Raw genomic sequence first — 25,387 nt, 5'->3', positions numbered from 1 at the left:
GTTTTAAGGCCACATAACGGATAACGATGTGGTCTGAGGGCAACGCGCTCACCTTTGGTCCTGGGGTCTAATGTTCGAACCTCCTGTCACGTCGACAATAAAAAATACACAAACAATGTACATTTTGTTTTGGTGGCCAACATTAAAAAAATAATTTACTTTTTATACACTGCAAACATCCGATAGAAAGCGAAGATTTGGCGTTGAGGTGAGGGGGGGAGGGGGGGGGAGATGGGGGCCAGGGCTTAGAGGCGGGTTCTCGCAGGCGATTCCAAAGACCGCGTTGTTTTGCCATGCGACATGCTGTACTGCGGGGTAAAGTACGGCCCCATAGAAACCAATGGAATCGCGCTGCAATAGATTGCGCGGTGAAAACAGACGATGTAATGGACTCGCCGATCAAATAGATGCGGGGAAAAAGCGCGCGATGTAATTGTGCGCGATGGAACGTCATACATTCAGAACAAACCCCAGTGCCTGAATATCCTAACCTGTGACAAGCAATACTCTATACATCCACCTTAGATTACATTTGATGTTCTAAAGTGTATCATTTTTGCAATAAAACATAATCTCTGTACTGAAATCCCTGCATAACATGTTTAGCATATACATGTACAGCACCCAAAAATCAAATATTTGTATGTACTAGTGCCACACATGGACAGATTCTGTCTGAATGCCCAGATATCACTGGTTCTTGGTATGGTTACATAAAACATTGAAACAATTATAACCTTTATTCCACAGCCACAATTGCGGCAAGTGGGGGTATTGTCATGCCATTGATGTCCACAATATATATTGTATTGTATAGTATATAGCATTTGTAAAGCGAAGCAAACACCCTATGGGTACCCTGGCGCTATGGTTCGTGACGCGAACCATCATAAAATGGAGAGGGTAGAACCCAATTAGATAGCACTCAAAGACAAGAAATCAGTTTCTGGGGAACAGACACATTTACAGCTAGATTCATGAAAGGAAATCCGGCTCGCAAAGGGCCATATTCTGAGAATCTGGCCCTTTGCGAGCACAATTTTTGCATTTGGGATTCATCATCCCAAATGCAAAAATCGTTAATTGCAAAATCGCATATTTGTGAGGAATTGCATTTAAGGAATCTCTATTTGAGATTCCTTAAATGCAATTCATTAACTATTTTTTATTTGCGAAATCGCTATTTCTGGCCGCTATTTACCACGAAGTCTGACTTCGTGGTAAATAGCGAAAACTTAGAAAAATGCACTTTAGTGCATTTTTCTAAGTGGTATGTTACACACACACATGTCCTTTGGACATGTTTGTGCGCAACATCAGGCTACATTTACATTTCAGGGGTGCTACAGGGTGTCCTTTGGACGCCCCTGGCACCCTTGAAATCGCATTCTTATTTGCGATTAGCTAATTGCTAATCGCAAATAAGGATTGACTCCCCATTCATTCCTATGGGCCTTTAGGAATCGCAATAAAAATTGCGATTTTTACATGAATCCCGTTTTGAGAGTCTATTACAGACTCGCAAAAGGGGACTTTGATGAATCTAGGGGTTAGATCCTTTTCCTAAACATAGACAGGGTGTTGCATTGTCTAATTTCAAGTGATAGTTCATTCCAGAGCCTCGCAGCAGCAGTACTAAAAGCCCTCCCTCCCAATCTAGCCTTATTAAACCTTGAGAACTTCGCCAAACAAGCAGAAGAGGAGCGGAGGCACAGAGTGGGAGTGTACCAAACCAGTTTCTTCTGTAGAAGCTTAGGGCCTTTCCATGCAGAGCCCTAAACACTATGCATAAGGACTTAAAATATGTTCTTTGTAACACTGGGATCCAGTGTAGCTCAGCTAAGCACATTGATGCAGAAGAGTCTCATGGTCTGGACAGAACTAATTTTGCCGCCGTATTTTGGACGCGTTGCAGTTGCTGAATCAGATACTTGGGAGACTCCAACAGTAGGGCGATGCAATAATGAAGTCTGCTTAAAATAACGCCTCGTAATGTTAAGGCTCTGGCCGAATTTGGAAGCAGCGGGAGGATCTTTCTTAGTGCTCTGATAAGACCAAAACAGCTCCCCACAGTTTTATTCACTTGCGTCTCCAAAGACAGGTTAGCGCTGAACGTGACTCCTAAATTACGCGCCGTCTTGGTTGGACCAGAGGAGTAGATGTTACAAGGGGCCAAAAGTTGTGAGGGAGAGGCAGAGGAACCCTCCCAAATGCACACTGTAAAATAAATTTCGGTCTTATCCGAATTGAATTTTAAAAGGTTATTCCGTAGCCACTGCGAAGTATCATGCATACAGGCATGGAAATCCTCCAAGGCATAGACTGGGTTCCATCCAGGGATAAGATAATCTGGGTGTCATCAGCGTAATTGACCAACTTCACAGTGTGAGCCCGAATTATGTTAATCAATGGGCTCAAATATATGTTGAACAAAATTGGGTGGTTGGCAGACCCTTGAGGAACACCATGCCAGATGTTAGAAAAGGCTGATTGAAACAATACAATCACCATTATAACAGGCCCAACATTATATCATGGGTGGGCACACTCGTGCCAAAGAATTTTACAACATGCCAGAATTTAGCATTATTATGTCAGAGACAGGACTGTACTAGGTGTGGGCATCATTTTGGCAAGAAAGATCACAGTTTGCCAAAGACTAGCACTGTTTTGCCCGGGCCAGTGGTAGGCACTGTAATACCATGGATGCTTCCATTATACCAAGAATTACCAGCATTAGGCAAGAGCAAGGATTGTAGCAGTGGTGCACATTGTCATGCCTTGAATGCCCACAGTATGCCAAGAACTAACCACCATTGTGTCAGGGCCAACTTTGTATCACTGTGAGCACCATCATTGTTCACACAATATGTAATGCAATACCACCATTAAGCTGTGTCCACCACAAGACGTGGGGTCAGTTCTTCACATCAACACACACACACAAATTCAGGAATTATTTTCTACACATTTATCCTCTGGTGTCTCCCACTCTAGTGTTCGTCTGCATCCGCCTGGCTGACACACTTTACTAGACTCCTGTTTGCCACTTTAATCTCATTCACAGTGCATGGGAGAGCCTGTGGCACAGCCAATAACCATGCATGCTTCCAGCAAGGGTCACTGAGCCACCATTTGAAGGCAAGACACCACCACATTTCTGCATAAATATTTTCCCCCTGACTAGGTGCTTGAACTGTGTTTATCAAAAAAATGTAAAACATGAACCCTTTCCAGAGAACGTACATGGGTTATATTGAGTTTCTCAAGAACGGATCAATCGATCCGTTTTAATCCCTGTTATCTTTTACGGGATTGTTCCTATCTAAAATCCATACCTTCAAGCATTTTCCTTCTACATGGATTGCATAACATGTCACTTTAACCCTGTGACGTGGACTAATCAGATTGGTTAACCAGCTGCATTTAATCCTCAGCAGGACACTTTGCTGGCACTGGCTGTCTCGAATTGAAGAAAGGAGGATTATAGAGCGCTGGATATGTAAGTCATGATATTATGTTAGTTTCTTGCGATGTGCACTTTGTATGTTCTTTGTATGTAGTAAGATATTGGGATCTAAATGTTCTTAGAAAGATGCAACTCAATGGGGCGCTGGAATGGCTAGCTTTGGATACTCTGACGGTCCCCTTTGGGAAATGAAACTGGTTTAGTGCATTCCTTAGGAGTCAATGAACAAAGTACACCTGAACATGCTCAAGAAAATATCTCAACTTGAAACAGGTATAATGATGGTACTTTGCCATTAATGTGCTGCCAGACATAAACTTTGTAATCAAATGAATTCATCTGGCAAATTTCTGAAGTCATTCGAGTGTCACCACCACCTCTGTTTGCTGGCCACCCACAAGCTGGCTAAATTTATCGACTTTGAGAAAACATGTTGTTAAATGGCTAGGTATTGGTAGATTCAACAGGTGGTGAAGATAAGCAGTGCTGTTTGATACACATTTGTACTTAGTGAAGGGGGATTCACTGCAGGAGCAGGAATGATATTAGGAAATACTTTTTCACATGTATGGGATCAGTCAGAAGGTGGGATACTACACTTACCACTGGTGTGTGAGTAGTGTGCGACCCCACCCCCAATTGTAATGTTAAAGCTCCCTCGAGCAGTTGGCTGACGAGCCTGGGACCCCGCACCTGCGCGCCTGAGTGGTACTACACCTGGCAATATTTGGCAGCCACCGGCACCCCAGAACACGGCCTAATCCCTGCTGATGAGGGGTAAATACCCTGAAACACGTGTCCAGGGATGGCGAAGATAGCAGAGAATCGAAAGAAGATGCATCGCGGAACACAAACTACACTTACCACAGTCCTTAGGGGCGATCCCGCTGGTGTGTGAGTAGTGTGCGACCCCACCCCCAATTAGAAGGTGGGATAGAGTTGGAGAGAAAGAGACAGAAAGAGACAGAGACAGAAAGAGACATAGAGAGAGAGAGAGAGAGAGAGAGAGAGAGAGAGACATAGAGACAGAGAGAGATACATAGAGACAGAGAGAGAGAGACAGAGAGAGAGAGAGAAAGAGAGATAGAGAGAGAGAGAGAGAACATCAAACACAAGCCCAGATTTAAAGGCCAAGTAGAAAAATACATTTGCTATGTTTAGAGGACATTTGTGATCTTTCAGGATCTCTCGACACTCCCATGAATCTAAGCCAGTCGTAGATTGCCCGGAGTACTAACTGGTGTAACATTTTATCGTCCATATGACGTGAGAAGAGAAGATGATGAGGAGGTAATGCATCAATTTTATACTGGTAAACTCATTCCCCTGACTCTTCTTTCTTGTTCTAGTCCTTCCAACTTTCACCAACCAACCAACTTTGTTCCCTTCTTTCTATTGGACAGCTATGGTGGTTGCCTCAAGAGGATGTTAGACAGATGTGGCCCTAAATAGATAAATGTGGAGGGGAAGGAGTTTCATTTTTTTGTTTGTCTTAGGAAGTAAACGGGCTGCCCATCACTAGGGTGTGAACTGGGACTGAGACTAGGAATTAATATCATCACTAGGAAGATCACTAGTAAGTAATCAAAGCATTGAGAACCAGGAAGGGATGTTGCTTTCCTTAGCTTTTTTGACCTAAGAAGCTGGTATTTGGGCCTGTCTGTAAAATAGATGATTGAATGAATTATTCATTACATATAAAAATGTTTAAAATGAAAATAATAGCTAACCCCATATTACTGAATAAAAAGTAGAGAAACAGATAAATGGAAGATTTTCATTCCATTAGATTTTCTCAACAAACATAGCACACACCTTTGTAGTTAGTACAATGACTTTTTTTATCTCATGGAGTCATAGATTAATTTACAAACAGTGTATTAAAATATTAAAATTCATCCTCCAGAATACACTGCAATGAGAGAAGATGCTGTTGTGATCATCGCACAAAGGAGCATATTTACAAGCCTGTGACGATATGTGCTTTGCCTTATTTACAATAGCGTGCAAGGTGAGGACAATGGGTGTTGCTGTGGGTGTTCCACCGCAACACCCATTGATTTTGATGCTACCCCATATTTACAAGGGCGGCGTAAATATGGGGCTGTGCCAAAATTAAGACGAGGGAAAACCTGGTTGTAAACAGGCGCAATCCAGGAGAAATGTTTCATTTCTCCTGGTTTTTGCTGTTTCCTTGTGTGCTGCATTGTGCAGCACAAATGCAAACAGCAAAAGGCCTTTCATTGTTTATGTGCAGGAAGGTGTCCCTTCCTACTTATAAACAATCAGTGAAAGAAAATGACGTTTTGCAACTTCTACGTGTGCTGCATTAAACAGCACACATAGAAGTTTCCAAATGCCAATTAAAGATTGCTTATGTGCAGGAAGGGATACCTTCCTGCACATAAACAATCTTCCCCTCAACGCAGACACTCTTACACTATGGTGCAAGGGTGCCTGCTTTGGCCCCACGCTGCTACATTTAGCACCAGCACAGGGGAAAATACAGGGCTGCACAATGTTGTGGTAAATATGGTGCAGCCCTGCGTTTCAGAAGTGGCGAAGCGTGGCGTTATCATGGAGGCTAACGCCTCACTCCGCCACTTCTCAAGTGAATATGACCCATAGTCTATACAATTCACATAGATGGATAAGAGAGCAACAAATGAATGACAGATAGAGATCTGTGGCCCAGGTCCTAAACTGTCACGCAACGCAGTGTAGCAAGGGAACTTGCTGCATTGTGTTCAGTGAAAGAAGGAGAGCAGAAATGAGACATATTTAATAAGATATGGAGCACTTCTACTCTACCCTTGAGCTGGTTCAGTTATGACAAACTAACGCCAACAGAGCCACCTTTCCGTTATGCAGTAAGGGTGTCTGCGTTTTAGTCAGGATCGTTTTTGAGCAGGAAGGGATACCTTGATGCACAAAAACAGTACTTAGAGGCGTATTCCTCTTTCCATGTGCTCTGGAGAATGCAGCACACATTCAAACAGAAAGTAACAAAGAGAAATATAAATATTTCTCCTTATTGCGCCAAGGTCGGTGAGGCTCACTATTTAGGTGCAAATCCAGGTTTATTGACTTTAGTAAATCTGGCTTTGCATCAAAATATATGAAAGTATGCATGGGAATTCCCGTGCTCCAACTTTGTAACACTTCCCCGATGCAGGGTAATGCAAGGCCCTGCCTTGCTTTTCTTTGCGGGTGCAAAATGACGCAATGCCACACAAATATCGAGGCTTGGTCAATGTAATTAAAGCACTTGCTTTGACTTGGGTGATGCACGGACAACACAAATGCTTAGTGTATCTGGCCCTGTGTCTTAAAAACTGCAATGTCTGTGAGTGATGAAGATATTATATGAGCATGTGGTCATACAGATCACATTTACATAAAAGTTCTCTTTAATCGATACATTTATGCTTTCTGTTGCAGAAACAGATGAGAACATGGAGATGTATTTTCTGCTACTGATTAGCATCACAGGAGCCATTTCCGATGCAGCAGGTTAGTGGTATGAAAGCATCAACTGTTATTTTTAGAACCTCATATGTAGTGCTAAAATATATTCAAATGATATTTGTGCTGGTTCAGCACTAGTGCCAATCATAGGCTTAGTTAGGCACCTCCAACGGGGCATTTGGAAAATATATGGGTCATTTCATAAAAGAAATATGATCTATCTATCCCATTAAACAGATCATTTTATCTTCACAGAAATCTTGAAAACACAGAACCCTTTAGAACAAGTATTGGCAAAACCTATAGGTCACAGCTCCCAAAAGTTCGACTATTGGTTTGCCAATTGCTATTGAACACCTCATCAGGTGGCACTTTGTCAGAAACGATTATTCTGGAAGTCTGTTCTGCTGTGCCTCATATACGGCCTTGTAGGATTAACAGAACAGAGGGTAGCAGATCCAAGGGAGTAGTCAGAAAATTAAAATACCCCCCACCTTGAATTAAAGCACTGATGGCAATAAGCCATTGTAGCTAGTGAGCCCAAGTCTCCCTAGAAGAGCTTCCTTGTCTCTTCTATCCTGGCACCTATCCGTTCATTCTTTCACCCTTCCATACTCCCGCTGATATCCACTATTTCACCTTACATTCTATCATTCATTTATCCTTTTATCTATCATTCAATCTTTCCCAATACCATCCATCCATCCACTCTGCCATCCATCTATCCACTCTGCCATCCATCCATTCATCATTTCATCCATCCACTCTGCCATCTTTCCATCCACTGTCATTCACCCATCCACTTTGCCATCCATTCTCTCATCCATCCGCTTATCCTTTCACCCACTCATCCATCCATCATCCATTTACCATCATTTCACCTGTCCAGCCATGTTAGAAATTGGGTTACTGGTTGACGGGGGTATGAGCTCTGGTCAAGCAACAACCAAAATCCATGTCAGGTTAAGGCATACGAAAACCCCAATTTAACCTGTGCTCAACGCCCAGGTAGCTTGGCACAGAGCAGTCAGGCTTAACTTAGAGGCAATTTGTACAGTATGTGTGCAACACTTTAGACCGTATAACAATGAAATCATGTGGGATCGCACTGTCATTTACAGACACCACATTTTCCTTTGAATTAGCCAGTAAATTGCACAGACATACAGTTTTAGTGATAAAGCTATATCCCACAAAAATGAGACAAGATTGTCACATAATTCACTTTACTAATCTTTCCAGGTCGGCAAAGAGAGAGTTTTAAACCCCAAACCCTTTAATAAAAAACTAAGAAGCAATTTGTCAGAAGACACAGCCTGACATTTTATCTGTCTTTGAAGTGCAAGGAATGTGATGAGATAAATGCAGTTTTTAAAGGCATCTTTATGTATTGCTTGGACTTTCCTGACCCACAAAATATTGGCTGTTTTCTGACTAGGGGTTTATAACCCACAATTTGGGGAATGCTGATCTAATCTGTTAAATTTGAGAATTCATGATGAACATAGTACGTCTGACAGATTGCAGATTGATTGTGAAGTGTAAATGTTAAAGCAACAAGCATTTATTGTGAATTGTTATTTCTCTGTATCAAAGTCTACTGATTATCACTGAATACCTTTGGAAGGAAGGATTTGGTGTTGTTTACGCGCTCTGAGAAGCCCAATGGGGAGAAGATTTGCACTTTAAGAATTCCTGCGATAATCTCTTCTTAGCTGTCTGCCAGGATTTCATAACAAAGAAAATAATTAACTAATATATACAGCCATGCCTAATGATGACTAATCATGACAAATTGAGTGCCTAAACCCATCAGTGACACAAGAGACACTTTCATTCATAAACCCGACCTATTGGCATTGCAATGCTTGTTCAAAATAAGGTTACCTGTTTTTGCCCTCCTGCTGGCTTTGAACTAAACAGAACAGCTTCTGAATCGTGTCTGTTGTAAAAAAACAAGTTATTGATCAAAATCTTGTGAGAGTTCCACCAGCATGAGACTTGGTTGCCTAGAAATGGGAGTACAGGAAGATGGCTATAGAGATGGGGAGAGAATCTTGCACAAAAGCTGTTGCTAAGAAAAGATACCTAGATAAAGAGATTGTGGCTCAGGGAGATTTATACTACACAACAGGAGCGGCAGGATATGATCTGTGTGCTGTTTCCTTAAAGAGCTAAGAGTCCCCTTGGGAGCAGGCCTAACTCTGGAACAATATTATACTATTGTCGAAGACTCAGAGCAATTATGCACATTATGCAAAAATTGAATTTTCACGATCCTTCTACATAGGAGGGAGAAGATGTATTTACTCACTATCAACGAAAGGAGACTAATTACATGGCTGTGCATGCTGAAAGCAATAAAGTCCTTAGAAAAGAGTTAAGGAACGTTGAAAAACTGCCTTGCCCCTGTATGCAGATTAAACGACAACACTTAGAGAATTTCCCTCTTCTGGTAAATTGTCTTAAAGCTGAATTAGGATTTCAAGGCTTAATAATATATCAGGATGCCACTCTTACAGACTCCGGTGACGGAAAAGCAGACGCAGCAGTAAAGATTTTATGCCGACTCCAACTTTGCTGTGCAAAGGATCTGACATCCTTGACATTGTATTCCCCCAAACTTTTTGCCTCTACTCCCTTAATTTGCTAAACTCATTTTTGTTGGCATTAGCCCTGCTAACCAGTGCTAAAGTGCTTGCGTTCTCTCCTTCAGACTTGTTAAAATTGTATTACACCTAATGGGTAATGAGCAACACTCATTGTGCCGCCACTGACCACTACTGATGTACCTAATTGAAATATGTCTCAGGCATGCCACTGCAGCCTGTAGTACAGTTTTAAACTACCATTTTGATCTGGGAACATAAACCTTTCAAACCTTTTGCCAGGCCTAAACAGTGGCATAGCAAGGGGAGGGTGGGAGGGGCTGTCCGCCCCACTAGTTTATCTGCCCTTTCGGGGCTGCAATCGCAAGCATCCCCCAACCTCCCTCTGCTCTTCATTACAACCGCTGTGGACAGCAAATGCAGGGACCGCCATGGACAGCTAAAGGGCTAGCTAAGCCACTGGGCCTAAACCTTCCTTTCCATACTTATAAGTCACCCCTAAGGTAGGTCCTGAAGGCTCATGAGGCAGGGTGCATGTATTCAAAACGTATAGTGTATGGGTCTAAGTTTTACAAGACCTGCCAGTGAAAAACTCCTAAAGTAGTTTTTCACTGTTGTAAGGCCTATTTCTCCCTAAGACTAACACTGGGTTACCTTAGTACCTTTTATATGTGCCTACTTCAGATTGGGAGCAGATAGAGAAATGCTTTTACATTACAAATGATTGTACATTATAATTAAAAAAATCTTTATTTAATTAAAACCATTCAAATCTTTTAAACACATAAGTTCATGCATCTAACACAGGCAATTCATATACACCAAGCATGTGTCGGGTGTTTAAAACTTAAAAGGGGGGGTTCTAAAAATATTAATCATAGCACAGTACCAAGTATAATTTTATCAGAGGTCTCATATGTGTTATATGTCAGCGGACACGGGGTTTGCGAGTGAGGCGCTTCTAGCAGCCACCATATCCATAAACTTCACAAAGCACACTGTAAACCTGCAGTCCCTTTCTTCAAAACAATGGTTGATTGCATCCTGACATAAGCAAATGTACAGTTCTCGAGATAATGGTTTGAGCCAAAATTGCCTTTCCTACGCAAACCCAGGGCAGGAGCACAATACATCAGCCAGTGGTTCCTTCTGTTAAGGGCAGAAGCAGCATGAATCTCCTGCCAGTATAAGATTCCATCTTTAGATTATTTCCCCCACATAAAATAGACCCATTCCCAGCCTTAAAAACTTCATTTATAGGAGTTTAATAAAGGTTTTTGTATATATGGTTGGGGGTTTGATTCACTATAGATCGCTACTAAAACAAGCATTGGCATAGCCAATAGGTCTCGCCTTTGGGATCTTATAAGAGTTTAGCCATGCAACAGTAGATGTTGTTGCAACAAGGATATTGTGCTGCATAACTAAATACTTTTAAGGTCCCAAAAGCGAGACCTATTGGCTGTGCCAATGCTTGTTATCTTTTGGGGCACTTTCTGTGAGAGCCCAAGATGACAAGGGCAGCCCATCTCATGTTCAGTATGCCAGCTCGAGGCGTCTAAGCCGCAGCTGTAAGGGTCTCCATTCTCAGGTCTCTGGGTGGGTCACCTTAGAAATTGTGCTTGAACGTGTTCTGAATTGTGGAATCTCATACTCACTCTACTAAATGCAGTCTGCGGCAAAATGTACTGGTTATACATGTACAAGAATGTAATAAATATTATTCACAGGAATTACAAAAGCAGTGAAAAAAAGTGTTTTCCACTGCTTCCACATAATTGTCACTTTGCATTCACTGCCATTGTACTATTTTATTTCTATTTGATGGAATGCACAGTCTGCCTTCGCTAGGATAGCAAATGTATTTGGGCCCTCGCTGCTGCTAATCAACAAAATGAGGAAGCAGGAAGCCACTTATGTGTTCACAGGTCTGTCCCAGGCTGAGTACATCAGAGCGGTGATGGGGCTGTGAACCCGACATCTCTGCATCTTCCCAAACTCACTCTATTCACCCACAGCTTCGCTCCATCACGCTGGTGCCAAGTTGGTGTGAGGCTGCATGGGGTGGGAGGGGGATATGAAGGCATGGGAGGGGCAGACGGAATGTTAAAAACAATGTCTGTACATGGTAATACATTATTAAAACCACTTTAACTGAATCAATGGAGCCTGGTGAGAGGGGCGGTGTTGCTTGCATGACCTTAGTGCAGACAGCTTCGAAAATTCCTCTGAAAATTGGCGTCTTGTTCTTTGGCCCAGCTTGCTCATGTCAGAAGCCAGCCTGGTTGGTATAGGACCCACATACAATATAAAAAATTGTGGATAACTTTGACTAAAGAGAATGTTTTTCACTTCCTAACTCTCAGTGACATTTTGGACAAGTCTGACTTTGGTCTCATTGCCTAATTGACATCACAGTTTTGCCCTTATTATTGTATGTAATTTTCTTTAGGCTGTGGTTTGCTTGCTTTGTTTTCAATCATGCCTGTGTTCCGAGAGGGAAAAAATTTGATTCACCAAAGCACCTAGAAGCAGATGTAGAACGGAAGTGCCCCCCATCCCCCTCAAGAATGGATCAATGGCATGAATCTCTATTTCTCAAGTCAAGGAGGCAAAGTCTTTGCGAGCCCAAATGTGGGTCACAACATTAAAATGTCTAAGAAATGCCTACACCCCCAGGCTGCCCACTACCCAGAGACTGGCATCACAGCCCGAGATGCCACCATAAACTGGGACTTCAGCTGGAATGAGTTAATAAACTGAACTCTAGTAGACCCTAAGAGCCTCAGCCCCCACCCAAGCTCCTTGTGCATCTGGCTGAAGACAAGACTGAGCCCCTGCCTCCCTGGAATTAGTGAAACCGGATCAAAGTAAGATTTTAGAAGGTAATACTGCATACTTATGTAACCAACACCACAAACTAAAATCTCTGATCACAAGCATTAATGCAACACTATTCAGCGTTATTCTTTTTATCGTGATTGGGGGATACAAGGCGTAGTCTACCTCGGAGTGCTAAAACTGGAAAATTAATCTGTGGCCATTACATTAGAAACATATCTTTGCCCCGAGATCAAACAACCCAGCTATCCCACATAAGCCAAGAGAAATTTTTGCAGAACACACAAATTGCAGCAAAAAAACTAAGAGGTTTCCAAAGCTAATACAATTCCAAAACCATCCTGACAAAGACTTAAAACAACTCTGAAAAACAGTCCTTAAAAAGTCAAGTTAGCATGCAAGTTTACATTGTTGGAGAGAATTATTCCGTCCTGAGAATTCTTGGACAAAAGCAGTGTTTACAAAAGCTTGTCAGTGAAAAAGCAGTCCGTTTGTTTGTTATCATATTTCTGTAGCCTGTGCTCTCAACCAAAACCAGCCTAGGAACTCTAAGAGGTGAAAAACAAAGGAAGCCGGACACCTCCGACCCAGACAAAACAAGATGGGGACTGAGGCACTGGCACACACAAGAACACAGCGCGCACCCTCTGGATTTTTTTTAATGTATAAAAGCCAGATCCTTCTTCCCTCCTTGTTTCTGTGCCAGTAAACACTTGCGCTAGTTGGAATAAACAGAAATATTTTTGCCGTTTAACAATGAGTTCTATAGAGGCCAAGCCAGAATCATGAGGGGGGGCGCCTGGCTCGAGCAGGCTTCGGTCAAAGGCTGTTCTCCGCGGGCGATTTGTTGTGGCAGAGCAACCTCTACAAGGGATTGTGGTGCATAGTTGGGAAGCCCAATTGTATCTAGTAAATGCCGACAAACCACTGTCCGATTTGTAAATCGACTCCTTTCTGACATTGAAGTTCCTTGTTTTTTTTTAGAGGTGACAGGAACCGGCAAGAAAGTGAAAGCACTCATGCATGTACGGCACCTACCTTGCAGGCCATCTGTTTCCAATTAGCAAGCACAAGCACGATAATTGGAAATAGATGGGGAAGCTGCACGCTCCTGCAAGGTGGATACCTTACATGTACGAGTACTCATTGGAAACAGTGCAGTACATACACAAGTTTTCCAAAAAGTACAGACCGATTCCAAAAATTCAGATCCTAAGCAGCGCTTGCGCGCTGATTAGGCTCTACCTAAAAGCAGTTGTGAGACTGACTGGTTTCTAATGGTCTGAGCAGGCGTGGGGATTTTGACGCAGTGAAGGCGTAGAGTGACGCAGTGAAATGTTGTAAATTTCACTGCGTTAGTTCTACATGGCTTTTTGCGTCGGAACGCCTAGCCTGCATAAATTGTACCTGGGGCAAGTATAATGTGACCCAGGGATTTACAACGTGACTCATCTCCCAAGATGTACATTGGCCGCATTGTTTGCGCCGCCATTGCATAAAAAAGTGACGCAATGGCGGTGCAAGGAGGCCCAAGGGGCTTGTAAATCTGCACCATCCAGTTTTAGACCTTTGGGAATGGGGACGCTGTTGGACAGAGGGCCATCCACACTTTGTTTTACTTGCACTCAATTGTTCGAATAAAGAGCGGTGATGGCGTTGAATATTTTTGTCAGGAGAAACTTGATGCATAGTTTCTGCCACAACCATGACATATCATTGCTATCAAAGGCTTTTTTATAATCTAAAAAGCAGGTATGCAGAACACGCGTATTGGCCAATATCGAGTGGATTTGGAGAGCCAATGTTATGATGTTGTCCATGGGCCCGGTGTATTTACGGAATCCTGTCTGGAAGCATAGAATTATGCTTTCTTCGAAGGCTTAGACCTCGAGATCTTGAAGAACTAGCGAGGCAAAGAATTTTGCATCAAAATCAGGCAGGGCAATCAGACGTTAGTTTGCTTTATCTTCCCCGTTTTGTGAATGAGAAAGATATATGACCCCTGCCTGGATAGGGAGCCCAGACTGGTTAGCAAAACAGTGTCAAAGACACTACTCATTCTGTCCCTCCAGAATTGAGGGTTTGCTTTGAAAATTCTGGTAGATAAGCCATTCATCCCCAGAGCCGGGTACTTCTTCCCCTGATGGTAATCTTTTCAGTAGCTGCAGAAATAGAACTAACAGTGAATTGGCTGAGTTTGTGAGGTGTGGCAATGCTGTTGCTTGCTCAAGATATACTGGTACCACATAGATGGAATCAATATTGGTGCTGTAGAAACAAGTAATGTAAGATTCCCATGACGTACTGTCTAAAAGGTTACGACTTTGTGGGACTGACGACACCATGAGCTGATTTGCCCACTTCCAGAACAGGCGACTATTGTCAGACACTGATTCTTTGAGTAAAAACAACCAAATTTGCACTTGTGCCACTTACCTGGCTTCCCAGACTAACTTTTTGTATTAATTGACTATACATTACAAATTAATTGTAATTTTAAATTATTTTTAATACTAAAGTTAGATTTTTAGTTACTATGCCACTTTGGAAAGTTGGCATTCTCCTTCCTTATCCACATGTGACTTATTGCCAGTGTCCTGGGTCACATGACTGTGAAGGACTCTCCAGTTGTGGGTTGTGTATTGCCTCCAGACAGTGAGACCAAGAAGGCTTAGGTGTGAAGGAAGAGGGTTTTCCTGACAAGAAGGCTATGGAGAAGCTGTACCTTGATCTGATTACATTTCAAAGACAACAACTGCCTGCGCCTTATTGGCGAAAAAACAGAACTATTAGTGGTGGGCAAAACAGTATCTGCCTGGTCTCATAGGTGGTGGCCTACAGAGCTGGGCAGCCCGCCCACTCCTGTGGATTCGGTAAGAAATCTCGGCGTTATGCTTGATTCGGACCTCTCTTCCAAGTCACACGTCAACAAGGTGACAGGGAGGTGTCTCAGCGTGCTAAAGGTCCTTCGTAAGGTTTTAGATCTCCTTCCAATAGGTGCCAGAAAAACTATTGTCCATGCCTTGGTGACCCCCCACCTTGATTATGGAAATGCCCTGCTAGTAGGCCTGAGTGTGAAAGGCCTCCACCAACTTCAGTGCGTCCAGAATGCCGCCGCACGTCTTGTGCTTGGGCTTCCTCGAAGAGCCTCTGGGAAGAACGTACTGGCAAAGCTTCATTGGCTCCCAGTCAGGGAACGGATCAAATATAAAGTACTCTGTTTTGTACATCGCATCGCACAAGGCACAGGCCCAGATTATCTTAAGAATCTTCTTAGTATACACCGTCCCACCCGGAATTTAAGATCTTCCGGCACGATGCTGTTCAAACTTCCCCGAATCAAGAGGGCCAGGATGGGCGGCCGCTCATTCAGATATTTGGCCCCTAAACAGTGGAATGAACTCCCGCTAAATCTTCGCATGGAACCTTCGGAAACGAGATTCCGAGGTAAACTTAAGACATTCCTGTTTCCCAGTGCGTAACTCTCCCCTTTTATGGCTCTACCATCAATCTGTCTCTGGAAATCGTAGCAGCAATTAGCGCGGGGACACACTGTTTTATGTGTAACCATGCGCTCAATAAATGGTTTATTATTATTATTATTACAGCCAGCAGCCCACACAAAGGCATCGCACACCAGGCCTGCCTTGCCTTTGTCCCACTATCCAGGTCCGAGTTAAATTCTGGATGAGGAGAAAACTGGCCTGAACTAGTTTGAGAGTAGGCCTGGGATTTTACACCACACAAAAGCTGGCATCAAGAATACATGTATCATCTTCAGACGCTCCCATCAGAACACTGCTATATCTGTGGAAGATTCAGAAGAAGAACTGCCTTGCTGCCTGAAAAAGGAAGATTTGGACCTGTTTTCCTTGATCCCTGGCTACTCAGAGTGGCTCCAAGGGTCAGTTGGATTATCTCCTGTGTGAGCTACAGAACACAACAAGCTTTCAGAGGCCTCCTTGCTGACAGCACCAACTGGACCTGCCTTTGACCTGGGGCTAGTTTCTGCTGCAGTGAGTCCTGATCCCCAAGAGATGCCTCCTAGGTTCTGGACCCTTGGATGGCATCATAAAGAAAAGGTGAACAAAACAGCCATTTTTGCCTGCCTGCAACCATGAAGTGACCTCTTTGCACCGAAGAGCAGGGTAGTTAATGCTTCAGAATTGACCAGCTTTTGTGCTACAGTGAGGACCATCTGCGACTGGCTCTGCACACCAAAAGCCTCCTCAATGCGGCCTCATCCAAAGCGAACAGAACTCTTCACAACAGAATTAAGAAGGTATTTTTTCAGCATGACTAACCTGGTCGTTGAACCTGACCTGCTCTCCATTGTGATCTGCCTGAACTTGTGCTTTTCCTCTGGTCCAGTGTTACGAGATAGCCACAAGTGTTGCTTTGTGCTTTTTGGCACTACTTTGATATAAATCTTTATAAATCATAACTATGGTTCTACTTTTGGGACTTTTGTCATTTGGGTGTCATTTATTAAAATTTACTCTATGTTTTTCAATTGGTTTGGGATTTTTCTTGTCTTGCTTTTTACTTTATTACTGTTTGACTGCTGCATAAGCTAGGCCTGACTGCTTTGTGCCAAGCTACTAGAGGATTAAGCACATGTTTATTTAGTAACTTTTGTGGTTCTCCCTGACAAGGATTGTGTTTATTATTAGAATGCTGCTCCCACCACCAATTTCTTACAGAGAGCATCAGCCTGTGCATCCTAGATGTTACAGTCACTCTTGTTGGGTTTTCAAAGTCTGGCTGAATAGATTCAAGATGGGTCAGACTGTACTGAAAGTCATTATCAATGGAACAAGTCAGATTCTTGGCTTATTAATGTTTTGACTTTGTTTGTACTGCAGCTTCCACTTAAGGTTCATATATATCTGCTAGGGCACATATTACTGATTAATGTGGGTGGAGTAACCTCCCTTTCCATAACTCAATAATAATATATTTGCCTAACTTACCTTATAATGTCTGCTAAAGTCTTGCATGATAAAATCCAATGGGCTTAAGTTTTGCGGGGTAAAGTACCATGCATTGTAATTAATGTGTGGTAAATGTGCCAAGTAGTAATTACTGCATAGTAAAGGTAACATACTCATAGAGAAAGCCAATAACTAACTCTTAACCTTGGTCTACAATGCCAGCACATCTGAGTTAGAAGGCCATTTCCATAACCAAAACTTCAGACTGTAATATACTACCACATTGCTACAGGGCTGTCTTGTGGTCCAACTTAGGCAAGAACTTAAGCATTGTTAAGACAGGAATGTCCTCTGCATGGTATAAGGTTGAGCTTTCCTTGCCTAAGTGTCCGCCGGCATGTGAAACTAGTTTCATGATTTTTAATGTGACAACTGGAGTATGCTAATCTAGCATGTACAAGAAGGCCTATACCTGTCCCTGGTAATGCAAGGTCCAGGAGGAACTGCCCTGTGAACTAGAGGGATGCACCAAGTATGCCCTCATAATAGGTATGAACTACTGTCCATAAACTAGGTTTATCTCATAAAGCATAGTGGTCTTGTACTGTGTTTGTTGAATTTATAATATGGACTTTCCTTTTTCCCTTTGTCAGTGAGAATGTGGTCTACTGGCCCCTCTCATGAAATCTTCCACTGTGTATACCCAGCACCTTGCACTAATATTCTGTGTCCATGGCTAGTGTGTTTGCATGCAGTTTGTGTAAAGCGCACATGTGGTACTGTGACTCTGTGTATTGTGTGAGTTTGAGTACTGGATGTCCCTGGATTAGTACAGTACACAATGGAGAATGAGGATACCTTCCACACAATAGAAGTGTTTTCCCTGCATTTCTATGGATAGAGGTGAATGCCCATGCACTGAAGTGAGGAGGAAGGAGACACGGCTACTGTTAGAAATTCCATGAAGTAATTTTTAGCAAAGAACTTATGATTAGTTCTTCTTGAGCACTGCCTTTTGTTAGCAGCTTTGGCTAAAGAGTGGGCTTTCTGTTCTGCACGTTAAGAAGGTTTTGTTGTCAAGGTCTGCACTTTCGTCTGCCTCTGAATACTGCTTCAGAAAGTATGTTAACAGCCAGGTGAAGAGACCTCACACTTTATTGTGCCACTGTTTTACACAATTGCACAGTTTATCTTCATTGCTACCGAGTATGAGAATCATCACTTTGCACAAAGGTTGTGTCTTAAGAGAAGCCTAAAAAGGGCATTTCAATGAGAAGGTGTTTAGACAGAATATCGGAAACAAAAATATTGTGGGACAAAATATCTTGTCAAGAATATTGAGGACAAAAATATTGTGAAGGTAAGTAACCCTGGATCTCCAACCGTCCATCGCTACGACGCGACCACCCTCCTCGCACTCAGTCCTGGAAGTCGTAGAGACTGCCAACAGGCCTCGCCAAATACCACCCATGGCCAGTTCTCCTGCCTCCACTGTCGCCAGACATTCAGCACCACCCCGGCCTCCAATACCCCCAATGCCAGCACTAACGACACCCTAAGATGCATCCTCCTCAACTAGCGCTCCTAGCACAAACATGCCATAGAGATCTGAAACCTACTCGACTCTCTCTTGCCCGACATCACCTTCCTCGCGGAGACCTGGCCAATACCGCCTCAACCCCCGACATCAACACCGCCATCCCGGAGGGATACAAGATCCAGAGGATGGACCGCCCCAACCACCCGGGAGGGGGCCTCGCCATCGCCCACAAGAGCACCCTCTGCCTCACAACCTCCAGCGAAACCTTCCCCTCCGCCGAACACCTGCACTTCCAAATCCAGACCAGCCCTAACACCACACTCGGAGGAACCCTCATCTACAGACCCCTTGGCCCCCGCACACCCTTCGCCACCACCATCAACAACCTCATCGCACCCCATGCCATCGCATCAATTAACTACATACTCATTGGAGACCTGAACTTCCACCTCGACAACCCCAGCGACCCCAACTCCACCGTCCTTTGTGACAACCTCACCAACATCGAGCTCAACCAACTCATCACCACACCGACACACAGAGCCGGACACACCCTTAAAACCATCTTCGCTGCAGGTAACCGCTTGCACTTCAGCCACACAACGCAACCACCATGGACCAACCACCCCTCCGTTCACTTCACCATCGACAAACCCAAGGCACCAAAACCAGCCCCCCGCCCACCACAAAGGAACTAGATCAAGGTTAACGACTGAACTCCACCCTCACCCAAAACAACCATAACACGAGCATCCGAAACAAATATCTTGGCCAGAGGACTCCACACTTGGATCTCCAACTGCACAGACAAGCTTGCCCTGCTACGCAACCCCGTTAAACAGCGCACCAGGAAATACGCCTGGTCCACCACTGATCTCCAAGAAGCCAGGCGCACCTGCATATGCCTGGAGAAGAACTGGAGGAACACCAAGACAACTGATAACTATTCCACCTGCAAGGATGCCATGACAGACTACCACAACCAAGTCAGAACCGCCAAAAGGAACTTCATCCACAACAAAATCCTCGCCAACTCCACCAACCCCAATGCACTCTTCAGTGTCATTCAGGAATTCACCAACCCACGCAGCGAAGCCACAGACATCAACCCGTCCCAAGACCTCTCTGCAACAAGCTTGGAACCTACTTCCATCTCAAGATCAAGACACTCTACGACAACTTCATCGACCACCCACAATATGCCACAGCCAGTCCCCCCGAGACACCAGCCAGCCCACCATCTCCAACTGGACACCGATCACGACCGAGGACACCGCCACAACTGTGAAAGGCATCCATTCAGGGGCCCCACCAACCTCTGCCCCCTGCACATCTACCACAGAGCTGCGGACACTAACGCACCTGAACTGCAACACACCATCAACCCCACCTTCAGAACAGGCACCTTCCCAGATGACTGGAAGCACGCAGAAGTCAGGCCCTTGCTCAAAAAACCCACAGCCGACCCCACCGACCTCAAGAACTGCCGGCCCATCTTGCTCCTCCCCTTCAGTGTCATTCAGGAATTCACCAACACACGCAGCAAAGCCATAGACATCACCCCTTCCCAAGACCTCTGCAACAAGCTTGGAACCTACTTCCACCTCAAGATCAAGACACTCTACGACAACTTCGTCGACCACCCACAATACGCCACAGCCGGTCCCCCCCAAGACACCAGCCAGCCCACCATCTCCAACCGGACACCGATCACAACTGAGGACACCCCCACAACTGTGAAAGACATCCATTCGGGGGTCCCCACCAACCCCTGCCCCCTGCACATCTACCACAGAGCCGCGGACACTATCGCATCTGAACTGCAACACGCCATCAACCCCACCTTCAGAACAGGCACCTTCCCAGACGACTGGAAGCACGCAGAAGTCAAGCCCTTGCTCAAGAAACCCACTCCCGACCCCACCAACCTCAAGAACCGCCGGCCCATCTCGCACCTCTCCTTCACAGCCAAAGTAGCAGAGAACACAGTCAACAGGAAACTGACACAATTCATCGATGAGAACGCCGTCCTCGACCCGTCCCAATCTGGATTCTGAAGCAACCACAGCACTGAGACCACCCTACTCGCCCCCACAGATGAAGTCCGCACCCTCCTGGACCAAGGCCACTCTGCAGCCCTCATCCTCCTCGACCTGTCTGCAGCCTTCGACACTGTCTCTCACTGCACACTAGTCGCCAGATTACGCGACGCTGAAATACAAGGAACTGCCCTGGACTGGATCTGATCGTTCCTCACAGGAAGAAGCCAACGGATCAGACTACCGCCCTTCCTCTCCGCCCCCACGAAAATCACCTGCGGAGTCCCACAGGGGTCATCACTGAGCCCAACCCTTTTCAACATCTACATGGCCCCCCTCCTCGTAGCCATTGTCCGACAACCCGGCCTCAACATCGTATCCTACGCCGACGACACCCAGCTCATCCTCTCCCTCACCAGAGACCCCACCACCGCAAAACTCAACTTCCAGAGAGGAATGCACGATGTCGCAGTCTGGATGACCAACAGCTGCCTAAAACTCAACGCCGCGAAGACAGAAGTGATCGTCCTTGGAACGACCCCTTCAGCATGGGACAGCACCTGGTGGCCCACCGCCCTCGAAAGCCCACCTACCCCCTAAGACCACGCCAAAAACCTCGGCATCATACTCGACTCATCACTCACCATCAACGCCGTCACCTCCAGCTGCTTCAACACCCTCCGCATCCTGTGCAGGACCTTCAAATGGATCCTCCCGAGTCAAGGAAGTCACCCACGCACTCATCACCATCAGACTGGACTATGGAAACGCACTCTACGCCGGCATCAACAAGTCCCTACTCCGCAATCAATACAGAACACCGCACCAGACTCGTGCTTGGCATCCCCTGGCACAAACACATCAGCCAACACCTGAGGAGACTCCACTGGCTCCCCGTGGAAAAGAGAGTCACCTTCAAAATCCTCAAATCTTCACCCACGCCTACAAATGCCTACACAACAACGGACCCAAATACCTCAACGATAGAATAAACTTCGACCTACCCCAAAAAAACCTCAGATCTTCCAACCTCACACTGGCCGTACCCCCACGCATCCACAGAGCCAGAGCAGGCGGAAGATCACTCTCTCACATTGCAGCCAAGACCTGGAACGAGCTATCCGCAAACATCAGACGCACCCCCTCCCTGAACACCTTCAGGAAGACCCTCAAGACCTGACTCTTCAGCTAAACGGATCTGTGTACCCCCACCCCCTCTCAGCACCTTGAGACCCTCACGGGTGAGTAGCGCCCTTACAATTCCCTGATTGATTGATTGATTGATTATAGGTAAGCAGAGTTTTACTACACATAAATGTACCTTGATGATATGTATATCTGCAAGGTACGTAGATCTGGAGTAAAGAATAGTAAATCTATACTTACCTATTTGCACTTACCTTCTCGATATTTTAGTCCTCAATATTTTTGACACAATACTCTGTCCACAATATTTTTGTTTCCAATATTCTGTCAGTGATCCAAAGTGTACCAACCAAACTGGTTCTAAAGCCTTAGAGAGAATTCTCATTCCATCTGGAAAGTGTGTATAAAAGTGGGATCTAAACCACTCTACTTTGTTCCTGTCCAAGTTCTTCTTGGCCAAGGAAGGGAGTGCTCCACAGAATAGTTGAAGGTTTCTGTGTAATGAGGGCTGGTGTCTGCCTGGCAGTCACTCTTCCAGTAGTGCGGGGACATAAACTGTCTTGCTTTCAACTGGAGGAGCTGAAGACTTGCCTAATGCACCTAGAAGCCTACCTTCCTGCCGAAACAAGAAAGGAGTGTGCCTGGTACTGAGGGAGGATATACTGTCCAGGAGGACAGGGTAGAGGCCCAGCATGATCCTGGTGTGAGGAGCACCTTGAGAAATCCAATGAACCCAGCAATAGCCAGGAGGGATGTATGACGTTACAACGCATACTTTTACAACGCCTACCTTTACAACGCATTTTTTACACCGCAACATCCATTACAACGCACACCATTACAACGCATGCCATTACAACGAATTCTTTGAAACTACCTTTACAACGCATTCCACTACAACGCATACTACATTTACAACGCATACCATTACAACGCATTACATTACATTGCATGTAAGGTAAGTGTTGGATAGTGTAGGGGTAAAAATTACTATTCTAACTCCAGGGGGTGCAACAGTAGGGTAGGTTTTGGATAGTGTAGGGGTAAGAATTACTATTCTAACTCCAGGGGGTGCAACAGTAGGGTAAGTGTTGGATGGTAATGTTATGCGTTGTAATGGTATGCGTTGTAATGACTGAGTTGTAATGACATGCGTTGTAGTGGTGTGCGTTGTAGTGTCATGCGTTGTAATGACTGCGTTGTAAATACATGCGTTGTAATGAATTTTGCGTTGTAAAAGTTTCATTGTAATGGTAGTGCGTTGTAAAAGTTGCGTTGTAAAGGTTGTTCACCAGCCAGGAGTGATCTCTAGTGTAAAGGACTGTACAAGTGCTAGTATTCCTTTGTTGCATGTCAGAGTGTTGAAGGCCAGATAGTCTGTTGCTGCTGCTGCCAACAAGCAGAGTAGAAGCCATGTCTCTGTCGAAGTGGGAATCCCTCATTGGCACAGTGGCCACAAGTGCCCCAGAAATACCACCACGAAGGATGTGCCCCAAAGGGCACAATGACCACTTGGTCTGCTGTCGGCTAGAAGGGCTGGTGCTGCTGAAGACAATTGATACCACACAGACCTGCCTCATCGAGTGCACCCTGTTAAAATTGCCCTGAGCAAGGCTGCTGTTGAAGCCCCTGTAAGAGAAGTATCAGCGCCGTAAGTGAAGGAGCGAGACCCACATTTCCAAAATAGCCCAAATTGTGACCAAGCACCAGCAGAAAAAGTGGAATGCTTTGTCTACAGAAAATAGAAAAATGCCTACATGTAAGTCTGCTATGCCCACTTCAGGCTTTTTACCAAAAGGCTTTGAACTGAGCTGTGTCTTTAACTAGTGACAACATTGGAGCCATCAGTTCATGGTATTTCATTAGACAAATCCATGAGTTGCATTGCATTTAGAAAACATTTTTGGGAATTTTCTATGTAATTTTTGTACTTGAAGGTGTCTGTGCCTTAATGTCACCTTTCATGTCATTTCTTTTACATTGCTATTGTTGCCTGTCGGTTTGATTTACTGAAGAGTTATCAATTATTCTTTAATGCTCCTATCCATTAGATGTGCATATAATAGTTCATTTTTAAGACATTTCAAAATCTGAATCTATTTAATCAACTTCTTGTTGCGCAAACTTATCTGCTAGTGTTTAGGTTTCGCCTTTGTGAAATCTATTGTTTTTAATATAAATCTTAAAAGGGGTTTACATCCCATCCCCTTGGTTTCCTGGCTTTTAATTTGTTTCTATGCTTGTCACTTACTTGTTTTCCATTTCTATTGGATGTAGCATATTTTCCTGCATTTACCAATGGTTGTTTGTGCTTTATGTTGGTAATGTAGTAACAAAACTGGTGTACAAAGGTTTTGCTTATATGTAATTGTCACAAATGAATTTCTTCATTGGTTTTCCACTTTAAATATTGCTTTGGTAATTGTTGAACTAACTTACCCGCATGCTTGAAGTTATTCACAAATTATTTCATGTTCTTTTTAATAAGTTTCAGAACCTGACAAAATGCACTCCAGAGAAATTAATTGTGAATATGGTAAGTGTTTTTTTAAACAATCCTTGTCAAAATTGCTGTGCAGTAAGGTGCTTCTGTTGGTATGTTTAGTGTTTAAGGTGGTAACCCATTCAACATTTCTGTATTGTACCCATACATCTAAGAATAAAATCACCTATTCACTAATTTTATATGTGAATGCGATGCATCCGAAGGTAGGGGCAGATTTAAAAGCCCCTTGCATCACTTTTGCGTTATTTTTAACATAGGAAAAATGAAGCAAAAGTGGCGCAAGGGTCTTGAAAATAAGCCCTGTATTATTTACTGGCTCTGTATTCATCCAAAGCATGTTTTTGAAGCTGCCCCTACTAAAATCACATCCGTGATGCACTGGCAAGGGACTTAGCTCTTTCTGCCAAGATTCAACATCAAATATATTTTCTTGCTTAAACTGTGCCTCCTCCTACTGGCCCAGCAAGCACCAGTGTGTTCACATGAGCATCTCTAGGTCCCAGAAGCATCATCTTATCTGCAAATTCCTCCAACATTTCATTTAATCCCCCAACACCTTCAACCTGTACATAGAGTTCAATATTCCAATAACAGCATCACAATTCATCAATTTGGTGACACAGCTCTAATTGAAAGTCTCCTCTGCTCCAGACATCCAATGGCTCGCCTCAACCAAACCCAGATCTAGATGTCTACTACCCACCGGAAGCTCAATCCACCAATACAAGTGCTGCTATTCACCAAGAACAATAAGCAGCAACTTGCTCAACTACATGAACCTGGACGGATTTCAAGCCCAGCTTTCACCCAATGCCAAGTCACTCAATGTATCATG

At 44.2% G+C, this 25,387-nt stretch overlaps 1 protein-coding gene across 2 annotated transcripts in view; it reads left to right on the top strand.

The window, feature by feature from the left end:
- Nucleotides 1–3,396: 3,396 nt before the first annotated feature.
- LOC144782644 (mucosal pentraxin-like) overlaps nucleotides 3,397–25,387 on the top strand; it is an 81,439-nt gene continuing 59,448 nt past the window's right edge. The window contains exons 1-2 of one of the 2 annotated variants that reach the window (XM_078662002.1): nucleotides 3,397–3,502; nucleotides 6,911–6,982. In XM_078662002.1, the coding sequence (XP_078518128.1) occupies nucleotides 6,925–6,982 (58 nt within the window). In that variant the 5' untranslated portion in view covers nucleotides 3,397–3,502; nucleotides 6,911–6,924. Of the gene's footprint in view, nucleotides 3,611–6,910; nucleotides 6,983–25,387 lie in introns of both variants that reach the window. The other variant, XM_078662001.1, reaches the window with a different exon arrangement.

This window comes from Lissotriton helveticus, chromosome 9 (assembly GCF_964261635.1).
Source record: "Lissotriton helveticus chromosome 9, aLisHel1.1, whole genome shotgun sequence".
NCBI classification, from domain to species: Eukaryota; Metazoa; Chordata; class Amphibia; order Caudata; family Salamandridae; genus Lissotriton; species Lissotriton helveticus.
Note: the sequence above shows the minus strand (reverse complement) of the source record. Positions and strands in the feature narration are given on the sequence as shown.